Raw genomic sequence first — 21,698 nt, 5'->3', positions numbered from 1 at the left:
TGGCCAGGATTGTCAGCTGTGTATAGCCTGTAGGCAGTTGAAGCGTGGTTCCCAAGCCTCAGATGCAGCCTGTGCTATGCAGCATCTGCTGGGTATTCCACATCCAGAGTGGTGGAGCAAAGGTGGGCAGAAGAGGGAACCGAGGCCAATGTTGCAAGGCCTTCCTGGGACCCATTCACAACCCACAAAGCCTCACACCACAATAGAATAGTACCATTAATTGAGAGGCAGCATTGCCTCATACACGAGCTACTCTTGGAGCTATGTTCCTCTAACACGTATGCTGGGCTATGCAGACATACAGTAAGTAATTCGAAGGAGCAGAACAAAATTTGCTGTCACAGAACAGCAGGCTATTAAAGGCAAATTTCTTTAGTGTCTTACATTTACTTAAAACTTCTGCCATGCAGCAAAGCACATTTTGTCTCCAGAGTCTCAGTCAGTACTCTGTTAGCTGCAAATTATTTTTGCTCACTTGCATACACCCAGAATACTTGTTTTACCATCCACTCTCCTCTGACCTGCTTCTAAGCTTCTAATTGACCTCAGGGTCAAGAGCTTCATCCCTACTTTGGTTCTTCCAACAGCTGCAAAATAGCAAGAAACAGAGCAAATAGGCAATCACTCGTGCCACACATCCTGCAATTGCTCGCTCCCCACAATTTATATCAACGTTGGTGCTGTACAGTAAGTTGGAACACATTAAAACCCTGTAAAGCTGGGAATTAAGGAGATATTTAACCTTACTGACTTGAATAAATCTTTTCCAAAAATCTCATTTTAGGGCATATGTTATTAAATGCAGTAAATTTTAATCTCGCACAATGATTTTATATAAAGTAATATGTGAAGACAAAAACAACCTACATAAATGTCTGCTGACCTAATCAAATCTTACTTAAACGCTAACTTTGCCAAAGGAGATGCCCTGCTGGCAAAGCCTCTTGAGTTTAATGACACATTGCCAATCCGTTTAAGGCCAAAGCTGAACCATCTCTAAACAGGTGTTGAAATGTAATCATGGATTAAAAGAAAACCTGAGGAAAAAATGCCAAGAAATTAAACACCTCTGGGTCACTAGTTTGAATCTATTCCAGGCTACTAAATCAGCTACAGTAATTACCATCTGGTAGTCTACATAAAAATAAATTACTGGCCTTTTTGTTTTAATTCACTTCATGCTACACAAAGGTCTTTATAAGCGAAAGTTTCAACTGTAATTGAAACCTTTGTTGATAATTTTACTAGGTTATACCCAGTACTACTACGTACTGAGTTTGAACTGCCTTCACGTTACTGGCAAGCCACGAGAAGTTCTTCCAGAAATTATTTAACTAATAAAAAAAATATATCGTAGTGCTGACCAGTATTAATTAAGTTGGTGTAAAAATAAAGACATTCATTGCTAAACTTCACCCCATCAAGGTGGAGGAAAAGTAGTTGACGGAACATTAACAAACACTCCTATCTTCAGTTTTCTGAAGGAAATATCTCATGAAGAATAATTAACATTTTTTAAAAAGACTTTGCTTAAGTTGTATGTCTGCACATCCAAAGAAAAACCTCTCCTAAGCTGTTTTGGGAATAAACTGCAATTTACATATGACTGTTCTACCACAAAATGAAAGTTTACTTAACACAACTGTGTCCTCTGTATTATATTCATCATTTGAACTTTAATTCTTGCACACTATATTTGCTTGGTTAACTTCTTTGTAAGAACAATTTTCAGTCCCAATAAGCATTTTAATTAAAGTTGGGGTTTTTTTTTTCTTCTTCTTTTATTTGTTTTCTTAAATATATAGACTTCTTCCCAGCCATTCTCATGAAAGAGGAAACTATAAATGACCTTAGAAAAAATTTGCATTCTTTTCCTATCTTTTTTCTTGAGCCTACATTACAAGAATTAAACTTGATAATAGTCAATGTAATTTACACTCCACTTAATGTTTCTTTCACACCAGAGATATTTATGACACATTTTATGTATTCTTTCCCCTTTGCTTCTTCAAACGAGCTTAAACATGCTGTTTTCACCCCCAAATTTAACTAAACTAAATGTGTGGATATAAAAACCTATGTAATCTCTCTCAAAATACAATTGTCAACAGTTTAAAAAAAAACCAACCAAACCAATCATTTTTTAGTTTCTCTCATCCTCCTCTCACCCATTTTTCTCCCAGTGTCTTGACATAAAATGCAGACTACGATAAAATGGCATAGGCCATCAGAAGGGCATGCAAACAAAGCATTTTTCTTCAGTAAAGGCCCACCTTAATTATTTTAAGTGCCTCCTTCTGAAATCTGACATTTTGAAGGAGGAAGGGAAGTAGGAGAAAGACACTCAATAGAATAAATGAGAGCCGGGCATGGGCAGCAGCTCAGCAACCTGAATCCTCAGATGGAGCTGTTATAAGTAGAATATTCGCATTAACTAACGGGGGGAAGAGATGGATGCTAGGTAAAAGGAATCAATACAAAAACTGACAAAAAGTTTAAACTGATCTTTCCTTGTGTTTTGTGATTTTTGGTTTTTTTTTTTTTTTTGTTTGTTTGTTTTGTTGAGGGTTTTGGTTGTTTTTTTGTTTTGTGTTGGTCTTTTTTTTTGTTATTGTTTTCTTTTTTTAATAAAGTTTCCTTTGAGGAAGAACTTGTGTACACAGGCAGGTGGTTTTGTTTCCTTAATTTGAGGAAGTAGTTCAGCTATTTCACTGTCAGGGCTTTGAAAAACTCAGTGCCAGAAGCAACATTTCATTAAAAGTATTGCTAACTCTTACTTTTTTCTGTCCCAAACAGGGTTCATTTAAATATGGACGCATTTTTAGAAGTTAATCTACAATTGGCAGAATTAGTTGCAGATGAATGACAGCCAACTTTGAAAATAATTTGTTGGCTCTTAAGTGACTGAAGAAATAATTTAGATTAACTTGATAAACAACTAAAATCTGTAGCAGCCATCCTTATGTCAACCACTGTAACACCTTGTTAAATAATTTGCATGTGTAACTAGCACAAATAACACTACTCAATATCAGTATGAGTCTTATCTTCTAGATAAGCTGCCTTAGTGATTCTATTTATACTAAAAGCGTGAAACGCTGAAATCTCAAGCCTATGTTAGTGTATTACTGAAGAAAAAAGCACTTACATTCAAAACAGGACCTCTGTACCAGGTTATAATCATGTAAGAACAGCCACTTTTTTGCTATTATTTTAGTAATTTAATTAAGGCAGAACCTGCTACAACCTTAAATACAACTCGGAAGGAGCCCAGAGGTTTTCCTGTCCAGCTAGCTACAATATATAAGGTATCTTCTGCACTGTCGTTTCAGAAAAAATCACCAGCATGAGGTCACTCCTGCTCTTATGCTCTTCAAAAGAGGTAATACTTCTTTAAATATTGTTAGCTAATAAGCTACAGTAACCTGTTTCAGTTATTTGAAGCCCTGAATATTCTTAATATTGAAGATTATTTGTATTTTATTGCATTTTAACTTACGTAATTGGCAGGTCATCTTAAACAACAACAAAACAAACCCTGGAGTTAAGCTGTAGTATAATTCACATACAGGGCAATTTACTCTAGAACCCCATCTCTTTGCATCCTCCTTGCTCCAAAGCCTTCCTATCCTGAATTCCTCTACATCATGCTTCCTCTGCCACCAAATCCCTGCTTGCTGGTTTCCAATTTTCCATGAGTTATTAGATAGCTTTTTTTTCACTACTATTACTTTAATGGATTTAAAATCGACAACAAGAGGTATTGGCTAGGTGGCTACAAAGCGCAAAACCACTTTTGCTCTATTCACCTTTTCTGCCTATTCTGGCTGAGATAGGAGCTGCTTTTTGAAGAGCAAATCTGAAACCTGTTACACTGACTTCTTAACAGACTATCTTAAAATAAAAAATGAGAAAATAACTTCAATTGTAAGAAGTATTTTGAGTATTTTGCAATTAAGACAAAAAAGAAAGTAGGATAATTATGAAGAAGATTCCAAAAATGCAGCAAGAGCAGTTGCTGAACTAAATTCTTTTCCATCTGACTCACCAAGATGAGGGATGAGCATCAAAGCTTAATTTGGACACAAGAGTTGATATAATTAAGCACCATCATTTTTGCTTTAAAAACTTGCAAAAAGGAAAGGTTTCTTTAAATAAAATAGCCACACAGTTCCAGTGAAACTTTTAAAAGAGGAAGGTACTAACTTTTGCATCTCTTTGCAGGACAAGTTAAAATGGGTGCTGAAAGACCAGACTTTATAATTTTTATAAGCCTTTTGCTAACAGATTAGGAATTATGAGTTATATGCTTTTCCCAGCTTGAACACAGGCAGAAATTGAACACTGATTATATTTCTATTTCCAAATTAATACTCAATGTTTCTGTAAACCAAAGTAAAATCCACCTTGCATTCCCTGATTCATATTCATTAGTGACAAGGGTACTAAAAACAAATGGATGTACTCAAGTGAAATGAAAAGAAAGACGATGTCATATTAAAAAAGTTATTCTGATAACAGATCTGACAACACTTACACTGGCTGAATATCAACTAAATTTTACAGTTTAGATTATTAAATCAAAACCACACAACTGTGGGCAAATCTGCCACATTTATATTTATAAATTACAACCATACCCTTGTTACTTTAGCTTTAGTAGTATTTTCAGGTATTGATTTATATTGTTAACCAGTGACTTAAAAAACCTCAATCAGAAAAAGTAATTTCACCGTTCCCCCAAATCTAAATGACATTAATATTTGCTGCGAAAGCACAGCATTTGCCTCTTTGAGATAAAAATATTTTTCTTAACAGATCGCTCATTAGGAATACCAATGTCTTTTTACATGTATATATATCACCCCTCCATAATATATTCTTGCAATTTTTCCTAACAGGAACTGCTGCTGAATTCTCTAGCACATTAAGATTAATGTACATTTCAAATATATTCATATTTTGATGAACTTATGATAATATATTTGCTTCCAAAGCGGATTTTTTTTATACGTATATATATACATGGTATGTGCTTGAGTCAAAAAATTCGTAAGAACAAGTGCTACGCATCTGATTATGCATAACACCACCATCAAGAAAAGTAAAGTAATATAACTTAAAATCATTACTATTACCTGGAACAGCTGAGGTAAAGCTTTCACAGTGAGACAGAACCATATTCCCAGCTTGCATGGAAGTAAGTCATGCCACTGTGGTTTCTCCAGTACTCTGCAGTCAAATAAAATTGGAAGATTTTCATTACTTCCACACAATCTTAAAGTCAGAACTTCACCATATCCTTTAAGATGATTAGCACTTGTCAACTCCTATAAAAGCGTGTAACTGCATAGTATTAAAAATACATTTTGACTATTCAATTAAAAATACATAGGAGCTAACTTCTAATCATTGCTGTATTTTAATCTCTTAAAAAGGGCTATTCAAGAAGATAAATTCCTAAGCCACATAATCAGTTTGAAAAAATAAACCAAACAAATCCCCAGAAAAACCTCAAGCCTCAACCAAGTGTTCACAAGTGCTGACAACCAGATATGAAGACTGTAGCATAAACAAAACAATACATAAAAATTAATGTCATTTGCAGTTCACTGGAGCATTACTCACTGATGTCATCAGGAAAGACGACAGGCAGAATGGTCTCTGATCTCCATCCTGCATTGATCCAGTTCATGCCCCTGCTGTGTGAACTATTTAAACCCTTTATTTCTTTCTATGAATCAATAGAAGAAATGGTGGTATCTTTTGGAGTGTCCTGAAAGTCACTATTTGCCTACGTGTTTCTTAACAAACAATGGTGTTAGAAGCTTTTACCAACATGCTTGTTTTTAAGTTAATCAGATAAAAAGCATTAAATCAGACAAGCATTAAACCCCCATAAAAACTCCTTGCTTGGTATGGTAATAAACTAAAGCTTAAATAAATTGAAAATTGTTAATTGTAAAATAAAAGGAAAAAATCTTCAAAGACAGAAAAAATTGTAAAATCTTCTAAAATCAACTTGTAGAAATAATATACCCTTCTATAAGCCGGATACCATTAATTCAGCCTTAATCTTTCAATTATTGTTGATCTGCTGAATAAACACCACACATGCATTTCCAAATCAAAAGCTGAAAACACATCTACACTGGCACGCTTTATATCAGCAATGGCTGTTACTACTAAAATACAGTTATTTTTCTCATAAAGTATTTCAGAGATGCAAGCAGAACATGACAGAACTAAACCAGCAGCTGATAAAGTGATTTAAAATGCAGAAAACAAAAGAGTTCCTTCCCACCTTTCATTTTTGTCTACAGCAGCAAGTTTGGCTTCATCTGTACCCCTGCCGCCTGTTTTTTTCTTCTTCTCCCTCTTTTTTCTGCTAAGCAGTTCATCCTTGATGTAGAAAGAACTACGGTTACAGGTTATCATTAGCATGTAAACCACAAATGTTACTGGGACTCTTCTGTGAAGGGTAAACAGTAGAGTAGCATTTATGCAAATGCATCTAGGGGTCCTACATGATTAAGTAAAATGATCTATCTTAACAATAACTGTTGCCATGGTATCCAGTCTTTAAACACACATGAAGTCCAGTTCTGTCACTCATGTGTATCTCCATAGCAATCAAAGTTTTCTAAGAGGAGAAAGCATTCAACTTGCCTCCTTTCTCATTCAACTTCAATAATGCAGTGGAAAATAAAAAAAAAAAAAAAAAAAAGGTAAATAGATGCTAATGTATGAATATTTTTCAAGTTATGCTTAGGCTTTTTTCTAGTCTACTAAGAGCAATAGATCTCTATATGACAAAAAATTAGGAAAAAAAAAAAATAATGTGGTTTATACTGCTTACCAATGCCTATCCCGTTAACAAAAACCCAAAACAAAAAAGCATTTGGCTAAGAACAAAGGCAAAGCAAGTATGACTTTTAAATGAATGAAAACGAATTATTTTTAAACATCACTTAGCAAAACCATAGACACGACTACAGTAGCATACGATTCTGTGTCAACAGATGATAGAAGAGTTTTTATTCCTCTTCTTCCTTCCAGTTAAAAACTAAAGAACCATCTCTTGCTAGTAATTACCAATTGTAGAAAAATTAAGCAGTTTTTAGATTACTCTTTCTGTGTAGTTCATTCTATAGTTATCACCATCTTAAATACAATCCTTTTAAAATACAAAAAATCCAAATTCAAAACAGGGGAAGTAGAAGAGATCCCTATAATACTCAAACTTCTGCAGGAAATTCAATACTAATAATTGAAGCAAGTTTGATTTATTACCAACACTTACCAGCTGTTTTTCCAGGTAGATTGACCAAACCACAGCATAATGACCCACTGTGAGTATAATGAACAAGAGTAATGCCAGCTCAGCATTGCTCATTTTTCTCACCCGCCTGTAGTAGAACACAGGCTGTCGCCAATCTGGTAGTCCATTGATCAGAATATCATCATACCTACAGTAGCAAATATAACAGGCTTTCATGGAGAGCTAAAAATGAAATAAGCCAAACCATCCAATTATAAAACAAAACAAATTATAATCTACAGACAGCTTGAATAATACACACACAAAAGATCATTTAGGTTTTGTTGCATTTTCTAGTTTTGTTTTTGTCTGGGGGGCTGGTTGTAGAGCAATGCCTTGTTTTGTCAGCTGCTAGGCTTGCATCTGGAAACAAACAGAATCCAGAACCAAATGCTGGGGAAATGTATCTAGTCTTCTGCAATTAAAATAAATAAAGCAATTTGACTGCTCCTTCAACACACACACTCCCCAGTTCATTCACTTCTGAAATAACAGACTCCTAGAAATGTAGCTGTGTTCTACCTGCCTAGTAATCAGTGGGCAGGTCTCCATGATAGAAGTAAATAACAAACCACACACTACTAAATAGGTAGCAAAGAACGAAAGTCTCAAACACTAGAGAAACCCATTTTTCTTCTACAAATTAAAAGCACAAGTGTTGGGGGAGGGGAAGGGTATTTTTGCTTTTGTTTTGTCCTTTAGTAGCACAATATCCATTAAGTAAAAATGCTGCCAGACTTAACATCAATTCTATGTCAGATACGAATTTTAAGCTAAAGGCTTGATTTTGATGTTAGAAAACAAAGTTCACCACAGCAAGATGATTTTGATTTTCTATTTGAAAAGCTGTCGCCAAAAATCAATCTATTTTAAAACTGTTTAATTTTACTAGCACCACTGACTGTACAGAAACCATTTTATGACAATTTGTCTGTTTTTCTTCACACAGATGTCTTGAAACATCTTAGTACGTCTGGGGTCTTTTACTTACAGTATGTTACTATCAATTTAAAAATAAACAAGCCACAGACATGCAAAACAGATTTTTCTATTTGTTAACTTTGAAGAGTAAAGTTTCAAACAAAAATCTCTACAGTAAACTCAAAAACCTGTATGTTCAAGATGCACAACCTGTTAATCTTAAATTGAACACAACTCATTACATATTCTAATCACACCATTTCCAGAATTAAATCTGCACTGAAAGGCCTAATTTGGTGCAACACATTGACCAAAATATTTTAATTAAAAATATTCTGAGTTAGTCGCAGGCCTAATTACAGGAATAGAAATAGGGCCTATATTGTCATGCAGGTCAGTAGAACTCAGTAGTAGGTTTTTCTCAAGTAAATTGACCAATCCAGGAATAATAGCGCAGCTGCTAAACTGCCAGTCTTGACATGTAAATCAATTTAAATGCAACAACTGCACTAGCTACTTTGATAGTTATTAAATTGATACCTTGGAGATGTACTAAAAAAATTTTCCACAAGTAAATTCATTTTTTTAAGCAGAAAAAGAGGCAACGGTTTTCAATTAAAAAAAAAAAATATACTTTAATTCAGCACATCCAGAAAAGCTGACTTCTGATAAAACATTTGTTCAAGCTGGCACCATTATTTCTATGCAGAAGATTTAACCATGCAGGATTCTTCAGTGTCCTGAATGCTACCAGCAGTAAAATTCATATTACAAAATTCTATCTTCCCTGCAAATTATGAGACTGCTAAGATTAATATCCACTATTGTAAAACTTGAAGTAACTTCTTTCCCAGTAAGACAGAACGAATTAAAACTACTGATGCCTTAATGCAAACTCTCTTCAGAAAAATGGCTTAGGATGTTACTTCAAAGCTAGAACTTCTACTTAACATTTTGTTCAACAAATTTAGCATTTTAAAAGTAATAATGCATTCCCTAAACATTTTATTGTTAGAATACAAGAAAACATTTTAGAAAACAAAACCATTTTTAAAACACATTAGGTTGATAGATTTCACAACAGATGTTCTTCCTTTGAAAGCTTCAGAGAAATATATGTAGAATCATGAATTTCTTTTTTAATACTACTATATATTTCTTAAGCACTTGCCTTTCTTTTATACTAAGACTTGTTAATTTATGTACTGAAAAATGTGACTACTGTTTAAATAAGGTCCAATACAGCAATATGTAAAATGGGATTGCAAACTAACATTTTGAAACCACGTTCTATTATAAATTATCTGTTAAAAAAAAATAAATTAAGACAGCAGAGTCTCTTGCATTAAACACTTTAAACAGCACTCTGTATTTACTAGGCTACGTCCGCTGTTCTGAACAACAGTCTCCAAGGATTAAGTCTCAGAATCAATGCTCTATTGATTTTACTATCAATGAGCATTATGGCTCACACGACTGGCCATTTTAAGGGAAGATAGCTTCTATTATAACCCACTTTTTAGAATATATACTGTTAAAAGATAAATCACTGCTTTCAATAGTAATTAAGCTCTGTATTTGAAAAATAAAGATATCAATGATTTTTAGATTTTCAACTGGAAAATGATCCTACTGAAACTCGGAAGCTTCCCATCATTTTAAAATCTTGATTTCCAAATTTAGGACATGGTCTAATTAAAAGCAAGTTTCTCATTAAAGAATTTCTTTATAGAAACCTACATTAACCACGAAAGACAGTTAATCCGTGTGCATCAAGAGCTACATTCGAAATTTAATTACAAAGCATTCTTCTTTTGGCAACCTGTATTACTTGTTACTTTATGTAAGAGAAAAAAAATCAAGCTGAAAAGGAAAAAAACCAACACATCTGCAGTATTTTTTCCTCAGACATATGTACTCAGAATGCAGCAAATCTCTGACATATGAGTATGCCTGCCAGTTGTCTGAAATGTAGTAGTCAGCAAGCTATGAAAACCCCAAAGCACCAATACAGGAACAAAAAGACAAAAAAATCCCCTTTTATAACTTAAGTTGAATTTATTTATTTTTTTTTTTAGAACTCCGTATTCTATACCAGACTTGTTACTCTTGTACTCACAAGTAACCAATTGCAGTATTATTAAAATTTCATTCTTCTGTAAAGTTGCATTAAATAGTTTTTAGAGGTCTTTGTAGAATCAATTACATTGCAAGAAAAAACCTCCATTAACTGTAGTAGCTAATTACAATATCATCTATTTTAATATAATTATAATTTACTTTTCCCTCCATGTCATATTTCAAATAATTTAGAGATCTGATATAGTTTATATCCTGTAACCTTGAATTAATGAGATCTATTCTGAACTACGGGAAGACTGCACTGGTGTTTTTTATTTTGGGGGCTTTTTTTCCTGAAGATGTCAAAGACATCCAGCGCAACATCAGCCAGAACAGTTTATACCTATGAATACAGACATTTAATTATAATGAGAGCTAAGATAAACACCTTTCTTACTCTAAACAAGTATATCTTGATTCCTTTGCAAATGCTTCCTGTAATCAAGCCCACATTGTTACAGAGAATAGGCCTGGTAAGTTATAAAAGCTCCTTAAAATGGTAACAAACAATGAAATTGAAGTATAAGACTTTTGACTAATTACAATTAATGGAAGTGTGTAAAACTATCTCCTTTTTCATAAATTAAAAATAACCAAAGGCTAATAAAATTTATCATTGTCAAGTTGATTTACCAATAAATGCGCTAACGTAAAATGTATTCCAGGAAATGCACCTCTGTCTCCATACCCCAAAGATAAACTTTTATGTAGAATTTTACATACTCTGCAGTGTGCATACAAAACATAAAACATTGTGTTCTGCTGCATGTACATTTAATTTAACCTTAAACACTTTATATTAAACAATGCTGCCTGTATGTTTAATGTTAGAACATTAGAATGTTTTGCTTATGTATCAGTCTGTGTGTAAGATAAAAGTACTAACAGGGTAATATTATTATATTCTGTAGTACTACTACTAATATTAGTATATTTCACAAGCAACTACACAACTTTCTCAAAAAAGCAAACCACATTTTAATTTGAAAGCCCTGTATTACAATTGTCAGTAGAGGAATTCTGTTTTAAGAAAAACTTCTGCCATCAGATAAAGTAAAAATTTACTGATAAATCTGAAAATACAAAGAGTTTATAAAAATAACCACATATAGCTGGCCAAGAGATCTGCCTCTTTAGAACACTGTTTCTGTGCACACATACACTCAGTTAACACCTCTGCCATTCACCAAGACATGGAGGAAGGGTGTAATTAGACACAGTTATACTGTTTCAAAGTGAGTTCACCATTCCCTCAAACAGTGCAGGACCTTATTCCTGCCTTTGCTGGTTCCTCTCTGTATGCACAGTAAGACCAATGCAGGATTATATCACTTTTGATATGAACAGTAAGAGGCAGGTATGGCTGACTTCACTGTGCAGAAGCAGAAGCCTGCACCTCACTCTTCTCAAGGTGGTGTAATGCCATACCCCAAACCATTTAGGTGTCCATTTGTGAAGGGATTCCCAGCTAAACTGCCAAAATTCCTCACTGACTAACTTGTAAGAAATAGAACTTATTTCCTTCTCATCCCATCAGGTCTTTGAGTTACTTCAGATATAAAAATTGCCACACTGCCTGAGATGGGGTGGAACCTGGCAGAAAGCTTTGTTACAGCAGATCCAAGCAAGTGCCTCCGAAATCAGGATAAAATTGAGGTGATAAGCTCCGAGAGACAAAGCGTGCAGTGTAGTTTCTCCCCAGTACATAGGCATGACAGTAAACTTTGAGCCTCTTCCACTAGGTCTATCACCTCACACAATGCATAGCCAAATATCAGCATCTAAAGTAGGAAGATCCCAAAAAAGCAACAATTCTCCCTTTTCTTCTGCCATATGACTGCAAGAAAACCAAAAGTTACCTTATAACACAAACAATATTACAGAGGGAGCAGCTCCTAGCACACTTACTTAAGACTTGTTTTAAAGACATGCTACAACAATGCCTTATAGGGTACAGGGCAGGCCACCCTCCATTTACAAGCTCAACTGAGAGTTTATCATTAAGACTGTAATAAATCTGATCAATAAAGGTTTTCTCAAAGCAATGACATACAGCTATGCTACTGTACATGTAATTTCTAAACTCTGCATGTTATTTCTAGAAAATTCTCTGAAGGTAATCTATTTCATCAACTACACTTATACTTAATCAACTATAGAGGCAATATCAACCATGCATCCACACTGTGCAAGAAAGATACGACACTATCTACGTACAAAGTAAGTTACTGACAGTGAAATCGATCTAAGCGAGAACAATCTACCACTGCTTTAACTTCTCATTTGCAATCACTGTGCTGCACTAATTAACAAGATTCTTGCAAACGAGTTGGGTTAAGTCAGTCATATTTGCAATGTATGCAAGGCTTAAAAATGTAAATTTTACAAGCTACTGCATCACAGTTCCATGCAAAAAGCTGCTATTACAGCTGCAAGGAAATTCCTAGAGATTCTAAGCTAGAACTAAGTTCCAGAGAGGCAATATCACAAAGTATATGTAAAACAATGTTATAAACAAAAAGATGGGAAAATTTGAGGGATAACTCACTTTTCGAGTGGTCTGAAACCACTTAATCTAACTTAATCTAACGATTCTTTTAAAACGTTCCTTGAGTAGAACTTCACAATGAAATTCTCTTGAGAGGTGAAATTAAAAAAAAAAAAAAAAAATACAGATTTCCAAAAGTACTTCTATTAAGTACATTTTCATGACACTTCAAGAGAGGATTATCAAAAAGTAGATAATCTGTACTATAAAACCTGGACTCCTGCCAAGACATCTACAAAGCCAATAACCCTTCAAGAAATGTCTCGTGAAGCCCTGTTTAAATACTTGTAAGCCGAAAGTTGATTTACTAGAACTCCCACCCCAAAGCAAAACTTTTTCAAGTGTCCCAGATAATCGTTCAATGGTCATCTGCTTAAAAGAAGTAGAAAAAAATAAAAAAAATTTAGAACAGTCTTCCAAAAAGCAGCTCAGCCCCAGGTTTTCAGTTCTTTATTCTATCCCCTCCAGGTACTGCCGGACCTACTCCTGAAGCAGCAAGGACAACTATTACTTTTTAAAAACATAGGCTATTTATATCAAAGTTTACTGGATTATAAATAATACATCTGAAAGAAAAATCAATTAACTAAGCAACAGAAAAAAATGTTGAAGAAAATGTACCCTGCAAATAATCCCTAAATATCATGCAACAAACCTCAATATATAAATTTTACTGATATACTGAGATACGACTGACAGCTGAATCAGTGGACTGTATTTTCAGCCACAGCTTTAATAAAAAAAGCAATGAGAATTAACACAACTCAACAAAAAGCGATATAACTGTTGTGTTAAAAAAACTGCTCCAAATAACAGCAAGCTTTCAAAGTTATTTCAAAAACCAGTTTTAACGGAGTATAACCAGTATATCACACAAAAATAAACACCAGCTTCCACTTTAAGCCACATACAATCTTTAATTAAACAGTTACATAGGAATTACAAACTTAAATTATACAAAAAAATCATCTGAAGAGTTACAATTAAGTCAAATAGGACTTAAATATATCACTGGCACGAATGCTTTAAGAACCTGTGCAAATTAACTCACCTCTGTCTCCTCTCTTCATCCTTTAAAACCTCATAGATGGCCACCAACTAAATCAAAACCAGAAAAAAGGGAAAAAAAAAAAAAAAAACAAACAAAACAAAAACCCACACATGAAAGAGTTTACTTTAGGATTGAGTTTATAAATTTTGAATAGTAGTATCAAGGTTTATGTTTGCCAACTAATGACCTTTGCTAGTTTTCACTTTCTCCTGCAACACTGACAAGCAAACTCAATATGCAAAAGAAACAGTGACATATTCATACACAAAGTGTCATGAGATACACAAACAAGCAACTCCTACAAAAGACTTGTTTTTTTCCCTCCTTGCATCTGTCAAACTGAGTCTTGTATCAGTTACACCTTAAAAATAAAAGGTATAATTTGTTTCATCCTAAAGATGTTACTGAAATTAAGTAGCCTCTATTTAGTCATCAGAAGTATATTTTTAAAGGTAGAGCTAATTATAACAGTCTTGTGGTTTCACACTCTGTAAAGATTCAAAGGCAAAAATTCAAAAACTAAAATGAATGTTTTCATTAATTATGCCCACATACGGCTTACATTGAGAACTGATCAGATTTTTTACCTACTGAGTTTGAAAAGGCTATTTAATAAACAGCCTTACATAAAGCACAAAACATATTACCCTCCTAAGAGTACAAGTCTAAGTGTTATGTTCAAATTAATTTTAATGACAAGTAAATACTAATTTAGAGCTATTCAACAAGTTATTTCTGAAAAAGTGTACTTGCTTTTAATCAATGTATCAGGAAAAATGTAATTCAACGTTCAACTTCGTCATTTCAAAGGTGTACCATTGTTCTTACTGAAACAACACCATCATAAAAAATTCTATTTTCCCTAAAAATGTTATTGCCACACATTGCACTTACTTGCCTAAACTGTGTCTCTGCATTTTCATCTTTATTCTTGTCTGGGTGTAAAACCAGCGAAAGCTTTCGATATGCTTTCCGAATGTCTGCAGACGAAGCATCCTGAAAAAGCAAAACAAAGCAAACTGTCAGACACTAATTCTCAGAATTTGTTAAGATGTGAAGACAGCCAACCAAGTGCAGGAACTAAGGCAATGTAATTTGAGACATCTAACAACCAAACCATGCAACCAGCCTAGCCTAAATGACTGAATGAAACAGTCATTCAGTCCAATTCATCTTTCAACTTAACTTCCTTCATTACCATACATCCATTACAGTGATATTTGCCAAAACTTCCAAGCACTTTCTTGCTTAAAAACTAACCCAGGCACCCTTTACACCACTTGAAAGTTCAAATAAAACCTGAAAATTATTGCATCTGCATATCTTCAAGACAGACATCATTTCGGGAAATTATCATGCTCAATTTCCCAAACTCAGGACTTGCTCTGAACTCTTCCCTTATTAATATTTACATGTAATTCACCAGTAATAGGACTTCCATTCAACTTCAGCTTCACTGTGTCTGAAGAATTGTATTTTTCTAAAGTAGCTTCAAATTGCAGTCTTGAAGCTACACTGTAGCACCGACATCAATCTTTATCTTAATCATTATAAGAATTGCACACATTTTGGGAGAAAAAAAACTCTGGATGTAAAATGCATCAGTGAGGTACCAACTTAGCTGCACAATGCACAGATTTCTGAATTAATGATTGCTATTTAGTACATGCTTTAAAAATATCCAGAAATGGAAGATTTCAAGAGTTATATTATGTAGTATACAGGTGTTAACAGCAGAGCCACAAAGCATCATACTTAAACAGAACTACTTGCATTCTATTGCTGACATCTCCAAGGCAACATTTTAGAAATCAACTGTTTATCTGACGATTTTTATTTCTTGATTTTGTATGTATCGTTCCCCAGTATATTGTCTCTCTCAAAATTACAGTGTCAATAGGGATTAAAAACCACCAAAACCCAGATCTGAATTAGCTGTGAGAGGAACAGAGCTGAAATAAGATAATAATTAATGCAATACTATAATTAGTCTGTCAGGCTTTTTATTACAAATCATTATTTTCATTTTAAAATTTTCACTTTTATAACATGAGGCTATTATAATGCTGTATACAAGTTTGGGCCAGGAGTGAATATTAGAGAAACACTGGAGGAGGGGAAGAGGGAAAGGATAAAGCAGGGCAAAAAAGCAGAATTTGAGAAAATTCAGGTTTGAAATGGTATTTTAAGGAAGCTGGTATTATCCCCTAATGGAAGACCAAAGTTTCCATAGTCTCTTCTCTGCCAAAGGAGGAAGGTGCTTTTATTACTCACAGGAAGATTTCTCCTGAAAAGACTGCATATGCATTTTTCATTTTTAAATTTTCCAACAGCTACTTCTAAGGCCCAGGACACCAAAGCAGAATTCCTCTGGTTAAGTACCTGCCCACTTCCAGCTTCATTACTGCCAGCGAGCCGTTTCATACTGCCATTGTTTTATAGGTTTATTTTTAACTCTTGGTGAAGGGGAAGGAAGAGACAGTGACTAAGTATCTATTCTAAGCACAAAGAAACATTAAATTCTTGAGATGCAGACTTAATAGAACTATATTAAATAAATGAGAAAATGCAAAGTAAATACATTTTTAAAAGTTAGGTTGAGACCATGATAACCTCAAGAAATGAGTACCTCCAGACTGTGTACTTGGGATAAAACACAGCTTATTCCTTCTCCAGCACACATTTAGATGTGCTTGGTATCATTTATGGAACACTCACAATGAACAGTTAAAAACCTGATATAAGCATATTAAAAGGTTGTCCCACAATATTCTTCCAATTACTTCAAACAACAAACAAGAAAACAAAGTATAGTGTTTTCAGTTGTATCCAAACAATTTAAACTTTAGTTTTACTTGGGAGCAGCATAATTATTTGTGCAATAGATCAGGACAAAAGGTAGTTTATCTGTTTCATGCTTAAGCAAAGCAAGAGATTCCAATTCGACTCTGAAAGAATAAAGTCACTTAAATATTTATGTTGCTTCACCTTCAGAAGTTGAAACAAAAACTTACGAATTTACAAAAATAGATTGTTCCTCTTAGTTACCAGAGAGATTGTTTTGTTCCCCTTATCTACCAACCCAGTCAGTCACTTCATAAACAATGTGGGCTTATCTTCAAAACAAAATATTTCAACACTACTATTGCAAATTAAAATCAGGAAATAGTTTACTGGCCATGGTTTTAGCTAAACCATGAAAGTGATCTTTATGAACATATCAGCTAATTGCAATTAAGCCCCTAAAAAGTTGAAAAGATGATAATACCAATAAGAAAGTAAGTATGGGATGTTGCTGTGAATGATTTCATTACAACTGGTCCATATAAGTTTCTAAAGCAGCAATAATTCTGACTGCTAACCGATTTCTCCACAACACTGTCAAACACAACACAGGAAAATGTTGTATGTTCCAAACATTTTGCTAATTAATGCTACCTACAGGTAATGTTGGGCATGTTCAGGCAAGGTTCTAGATCCTCTGGGAGTTGCCCTGAACAAAAGTGGTTGGTTTTTGAGAAAAGCCTCTCATCACTTGAGAACTTCCTACATACCCCTACATAAGCTACAAAGAATGATTATTTTCAAATTAATAAAGAAACATCTACCACACTGAAGTCAGCTGTTCTAAGAGACTTGCGTTCATAGCTAACTGACTTTGCTAGCCACCTTCAGTAACATTGCCACACAGGTTGGACAACAAAACACTGTGTTAAGAGTCTGGGTTTTCTACAGACCGAAATATTATTTCACATATTAGAGCAGAAGTCCCAAGATTAGAGAGAGAAAGCCATGACCACACTAAGGTTTTCTGTGTTTTAAAGAAAAAGCTCAGAAGACACGTTGGATGGCTTCGTTTGCAGAAATCTTATCTTCATTACATCTAAGGAGGGAAAAATAAAATCTCTATAGGCATATCAGTTAACAGCAGAAGCAGCTGGTAATCTTACAGACAGCTAGTGCATTAAGTGATTTCTCCAACACTGTCCTTCAGGTTGGCAAAATTTGCCACCAATTAAGGCAAATGAGCCTGCCACGCTGCCTCCCTCATGTGGATACAAACACCAGAAGCACCACCTGACTTGATAACCATCTTTTCAAAGCAATATTGTCCCATCATGCTTCAAAGGTTGCACATCTCTTCGCACATCCATTTCCAGTTAACAGATCTTAGAAGTTGAGAACTACTCTCACTATAACAGCACACACTTCCACGGGCAGCACTGAAGTCCACTTCATACGATGCACTGCTGTTCAGGAAGAAAAAAGGCAATATTCCATCATGTATATTTTGAAACACAGAGCATAATACAAGCACTTATATTAAAAGATAATGCAAAATAAATGCTCTAAGCTAAAATAAAAACTGCCCAGCTGTCAGCTGCACAGCTGGAAAAAATGCACATAGGAGACAAGTCAATGGAGGAAAAGGTGTTTTGTGCTAGAATCAGTTCTCGGAAATACCAAACTGCAAGGCTGTACTTAGGTAGGCCACAGTCTGGTTTCTTATGCATGCAAATCTGCAAGTATTGATGGGGGAATTTTTTAATTGCTAACACTTTATTGTACAAGCAGAATGTCCATCTGTCTAGTTATATGACTTCTAGGTAGATTGTTACAAGTTCAGTCTTTTACACTTTTTCACGTAACCCTTTACTCTGCAAACAAGTATTTTGGCAAACAAACAAAACTACCATTTGAAGGAATCAACAGCATCTCAAAAATTAAACACATATCTTAAGGTACTGTTAGAATATTTAATTTTGTCTAAATGGTAATACACATCAGATTCTCAGAGTGGGGGAGGGGAGGAAGCATTCTTATCACTATTTCTGTGTTAACTTTTGGCAACTTGTTCAATTCAGACAATGAAAAATACATTACTAAATTCTCTTTTACTCAGCATCATTTTGATACTCTGTAGTATTGCCAAGCAAAGTTCTACCATTAGACTACAAATACATAAGGAGAAACAAAGAACGAACTTTTTCACAACACATAAAAATATAAATCACCTAACCAGGCATTTGTCTCATTTTTAAAATTCATTTCTTGCTGAAAATGTGTGAAGACTCAAATCTGGTCTCCTCCTCTGTCTACACAAATTCAGACTCACACCTACAGAGTTCACTTCCACCTTTACAATAAACAGAACTGGTGTGGTACAGTACAAACATAGTACTCCTTTGCCTTCTATTCCTAATGTAACTATGATTACTAATGAAGCTAAAAAAAAATAAAAGCTTCATTGTGGTCCCAAGACAATTCTTGGTGAACACATAACATATCAGATATTGCCATAGGCAAACAGTGATTAGGTCAAGGGGAAAAAATAATCAATGTCTACATAGTTTTCACTTACCAACATACACAATTCAAAACCCAAATTGTTCCCTTGAGTGCAATGCAGTTATACAACAAGACTTAGTTACTTACAATTTAGCAACTGCTTCTAACGCCGTAAATGTGCTCGATTCATCCTGGGTTTTAAATATGCCTGCTGATGTCTTCAAATAGGTGACATTATCTTTATTAGTAACGGGAAGGCATGTGGTCCAAAGGACCAAGTATGAAGATAGAAAACACATTTTTAGAATGTGTTTTAGAATAGTGTTAGAAAACACTATTCACCTGCAGTTTAGCCAATCACTTGTTAACGGGTGAAAAGAGAATGACGTCAGTATATCTATTTCATTGCAGTGCTGATGCATAACTGTGCAGAATTTTCCACAGTGCGTGTTACTGAAGCTATATAGCAACCAAAAGTGACAACTGCATAGAGCACCAGCTGACTGTATTTCAAGTGCAAACCTTATACCTGTAAATAACCTCCATGCAAGCAGGCCTTCATGAGGCCTTTTTCAGCCTTCTCAAATTATAAATCAAACTTACATAACTCTTGTGGGTTTTTTATTCAAGAGCAATTAAAAAGGAATACGCTTCCTTCAACAAAATATTCCGTTCAGAATTTTTGTGTAGAATAAGGCATATAAGTCACTATTTTCCTTTTGGTAACCATCAGGTATACAAGTTAAAACAGAATAGTACAGAAAAAGAAACAAAGTAAGCTTTGTAAATTCACAATAACATATTTTTCTTCCATGATTTGAAACTGCAGGATGCACAAGCTGTGCCACAGAAAATCACAACACAAGCAGGGACAGAACTGGACAGAAGCTACGGATCTCTATTAAACATTGTGTCAACATTGCTGCTTTATAGATGGTTTTCTTGTGAAGTCCAGAAAAAAATAATATCCATAACCAAACAAACATGACTGTAGGGCAATAATTATATATCCACAACCCTCATTCCTTGAGCAACATCAAGGAACACAGTGTGACCCCATCTTTAAGTGTCACGTTCTCATATGTGGTTGGAAGAGCAACCCCTGTTGTTCCAGAACCCTTCCCTAGGTAATTCTTATGGCAGAAACGATACAGCTGTGACACTTCTTCCAAACTGATTCTCATCCCCACTTCGGTTCAGCATAGGCTGACACACACATCTTCAACCTGCTTGAAGGCCATTCTGACTGGAAGCTTACCACCAAAACTGTTCAATTCAATGGTTTGCCTTCGCTCTAGACTTTGTAGCTTTTCTTTTTTTAAAAAACTCCAAACATTTGAAAAAAGTCAGTGAGACTTTAAGAAACAAACAGTAAAATTGCCACCATCAGCACCAACACCCTTAAATGTCACAACACGGATGATCTGCGCACAGTCACGAGCATCCCTGTTTCCTCAAACTGCTTTTTGGGAAGTAATTTCCCTTTTTAAAAAAAGTAAATAAAAATCACACCTGTTAACCACAGTGTTTCCACACTCAAAAACTGCTAGGTAGCACCAGCAGGAAAAGAACAGCTACATAAAGCAGACATACCCATATCTAACATGGTTGCTCCTGTAACAGCAGCAACAACACAAGACTAGGAAAAAAAGGAATCTTCGTCCATATCAAACTTGATTAAATACCATTCTCATATTTGCTTCACATCCATCCACTGCAACCTGGTCCTAATTTAAGCTCCCATGACCAGGTTAGTTCCAAGCAGTACACCTGAGTTTGCCAAGTTTGCACTTGGAAAAACATGTATGAGGGATATAGAGTCTTGTAGAAAATTCCAGAGACGGGAAGGACCTGCTGGCAATCCTCAAGAACATAACTCCAGGAAAGAAAAGCAAGTGTCTCCCAGAAGATCAAGCGTTATCTCTGAACTTTTACAGTTAACAGATACCAGCTGAGTTTTGGCTTCAATTTCTTGTTGCATATCCTTTGTTTAATTCACCCTTTATTTTTATACAACTTCTTTCTAAGACACCCATCTTTTACAAGAATGTAAATTGAGTTAAACTCAAATTTGCTGCTTCTCTATAGATGAATGCTTCAAGCCTACCCAGGCAAGAGATCTGCTCTGCTCCAAACCAAGCCATGTGTCTCACAACATTCCGTTGATTTAAACTGAATAACAGCACAGCAGGGAAATACATATGAACTAAAAATAATGCTAAAAAAGTGTTTTAATGCTTTTTTTATGTTGCTAAGTTTTAAAGCAATTCATGAAATGAAAATGAATACAAACCAGCACAATGTATTCCTGTGAGCTTCTGATAACTGGCACAATCCCTTCACTGGCATGTTTGTTTCCAGGGGAGTGTGTCAAATGAAAGAAGACTCTGTTTTCAGCCTGGCGTGCCAAATGAATGAAAATTCTGCTGCCTCATGCTTGAGAAACC

At 34.8% G+C, this 21,698-nt stretch overlaps 1 protein-coding gene across 3 annotated transcripts in view; it reads right to left on the bottom strand.

The window, feature by feature from the left end:
• DNAJC1 (DnaJ heat shock protein family (Hsp40) member C1) overlaps positions 1–21,698 on the bottom strand; it is a 118,397-nt gene that overhangs the window by 60,513 nt on the left and 36,186 nt on the right. Inside the window, exons 2-6 of one of the 3 annotated variants that reach the window (XM_030488228.1) lie at positions 14,857–14,958; positions 13,963–14,009; positions 7,304–7,491; positions 6,305–6,402; positions 5,139–5,232 (exon numbers count right to left, since the gene is read on the bottom strand). In XM_030488228.1, the coding sequence (XP_030344088.1) occupies positions 5,139–5,232; positions 6,305–6,402; positions 7,304–7,491; positions 13,963–13,981 (399 nt within the window). In that variant the 5' untranslated portion in view covers positions 13,982–14,009; positions 14,857–14,958. Of the gene's footprint in view, positions 1–5,138; positions 5,233–6,304; positions 6,403–7,303; positions 7,492–13,962; positions 14,010–14,856; positions 14,959–21,698 lie in introns of those variants that run through there. The other 2 variants (XM_030488217.1, XM_030488239.1) reach the window with 2 other exon arrangements.

Source organism: Strigops habroptila, chromosome 1, assembly GCF_004027225.2.
Source record: "Strigops habroptila isolate Jane chromosome 1, bStrHab1.2.pri, whole genome shotgun sequence".
NCBI classification, from domain to species: Eukaryota; Metazoa; Chordata; class Aves; order Psittaciformes; family Psittacidae; genus Strigops; species Strigops habroptila.
The sequence above is the reverse complement of the archived record's forward strand: the minus strand, read 5'-3'. Positions and strand labels throughout refer to the sequence as shown.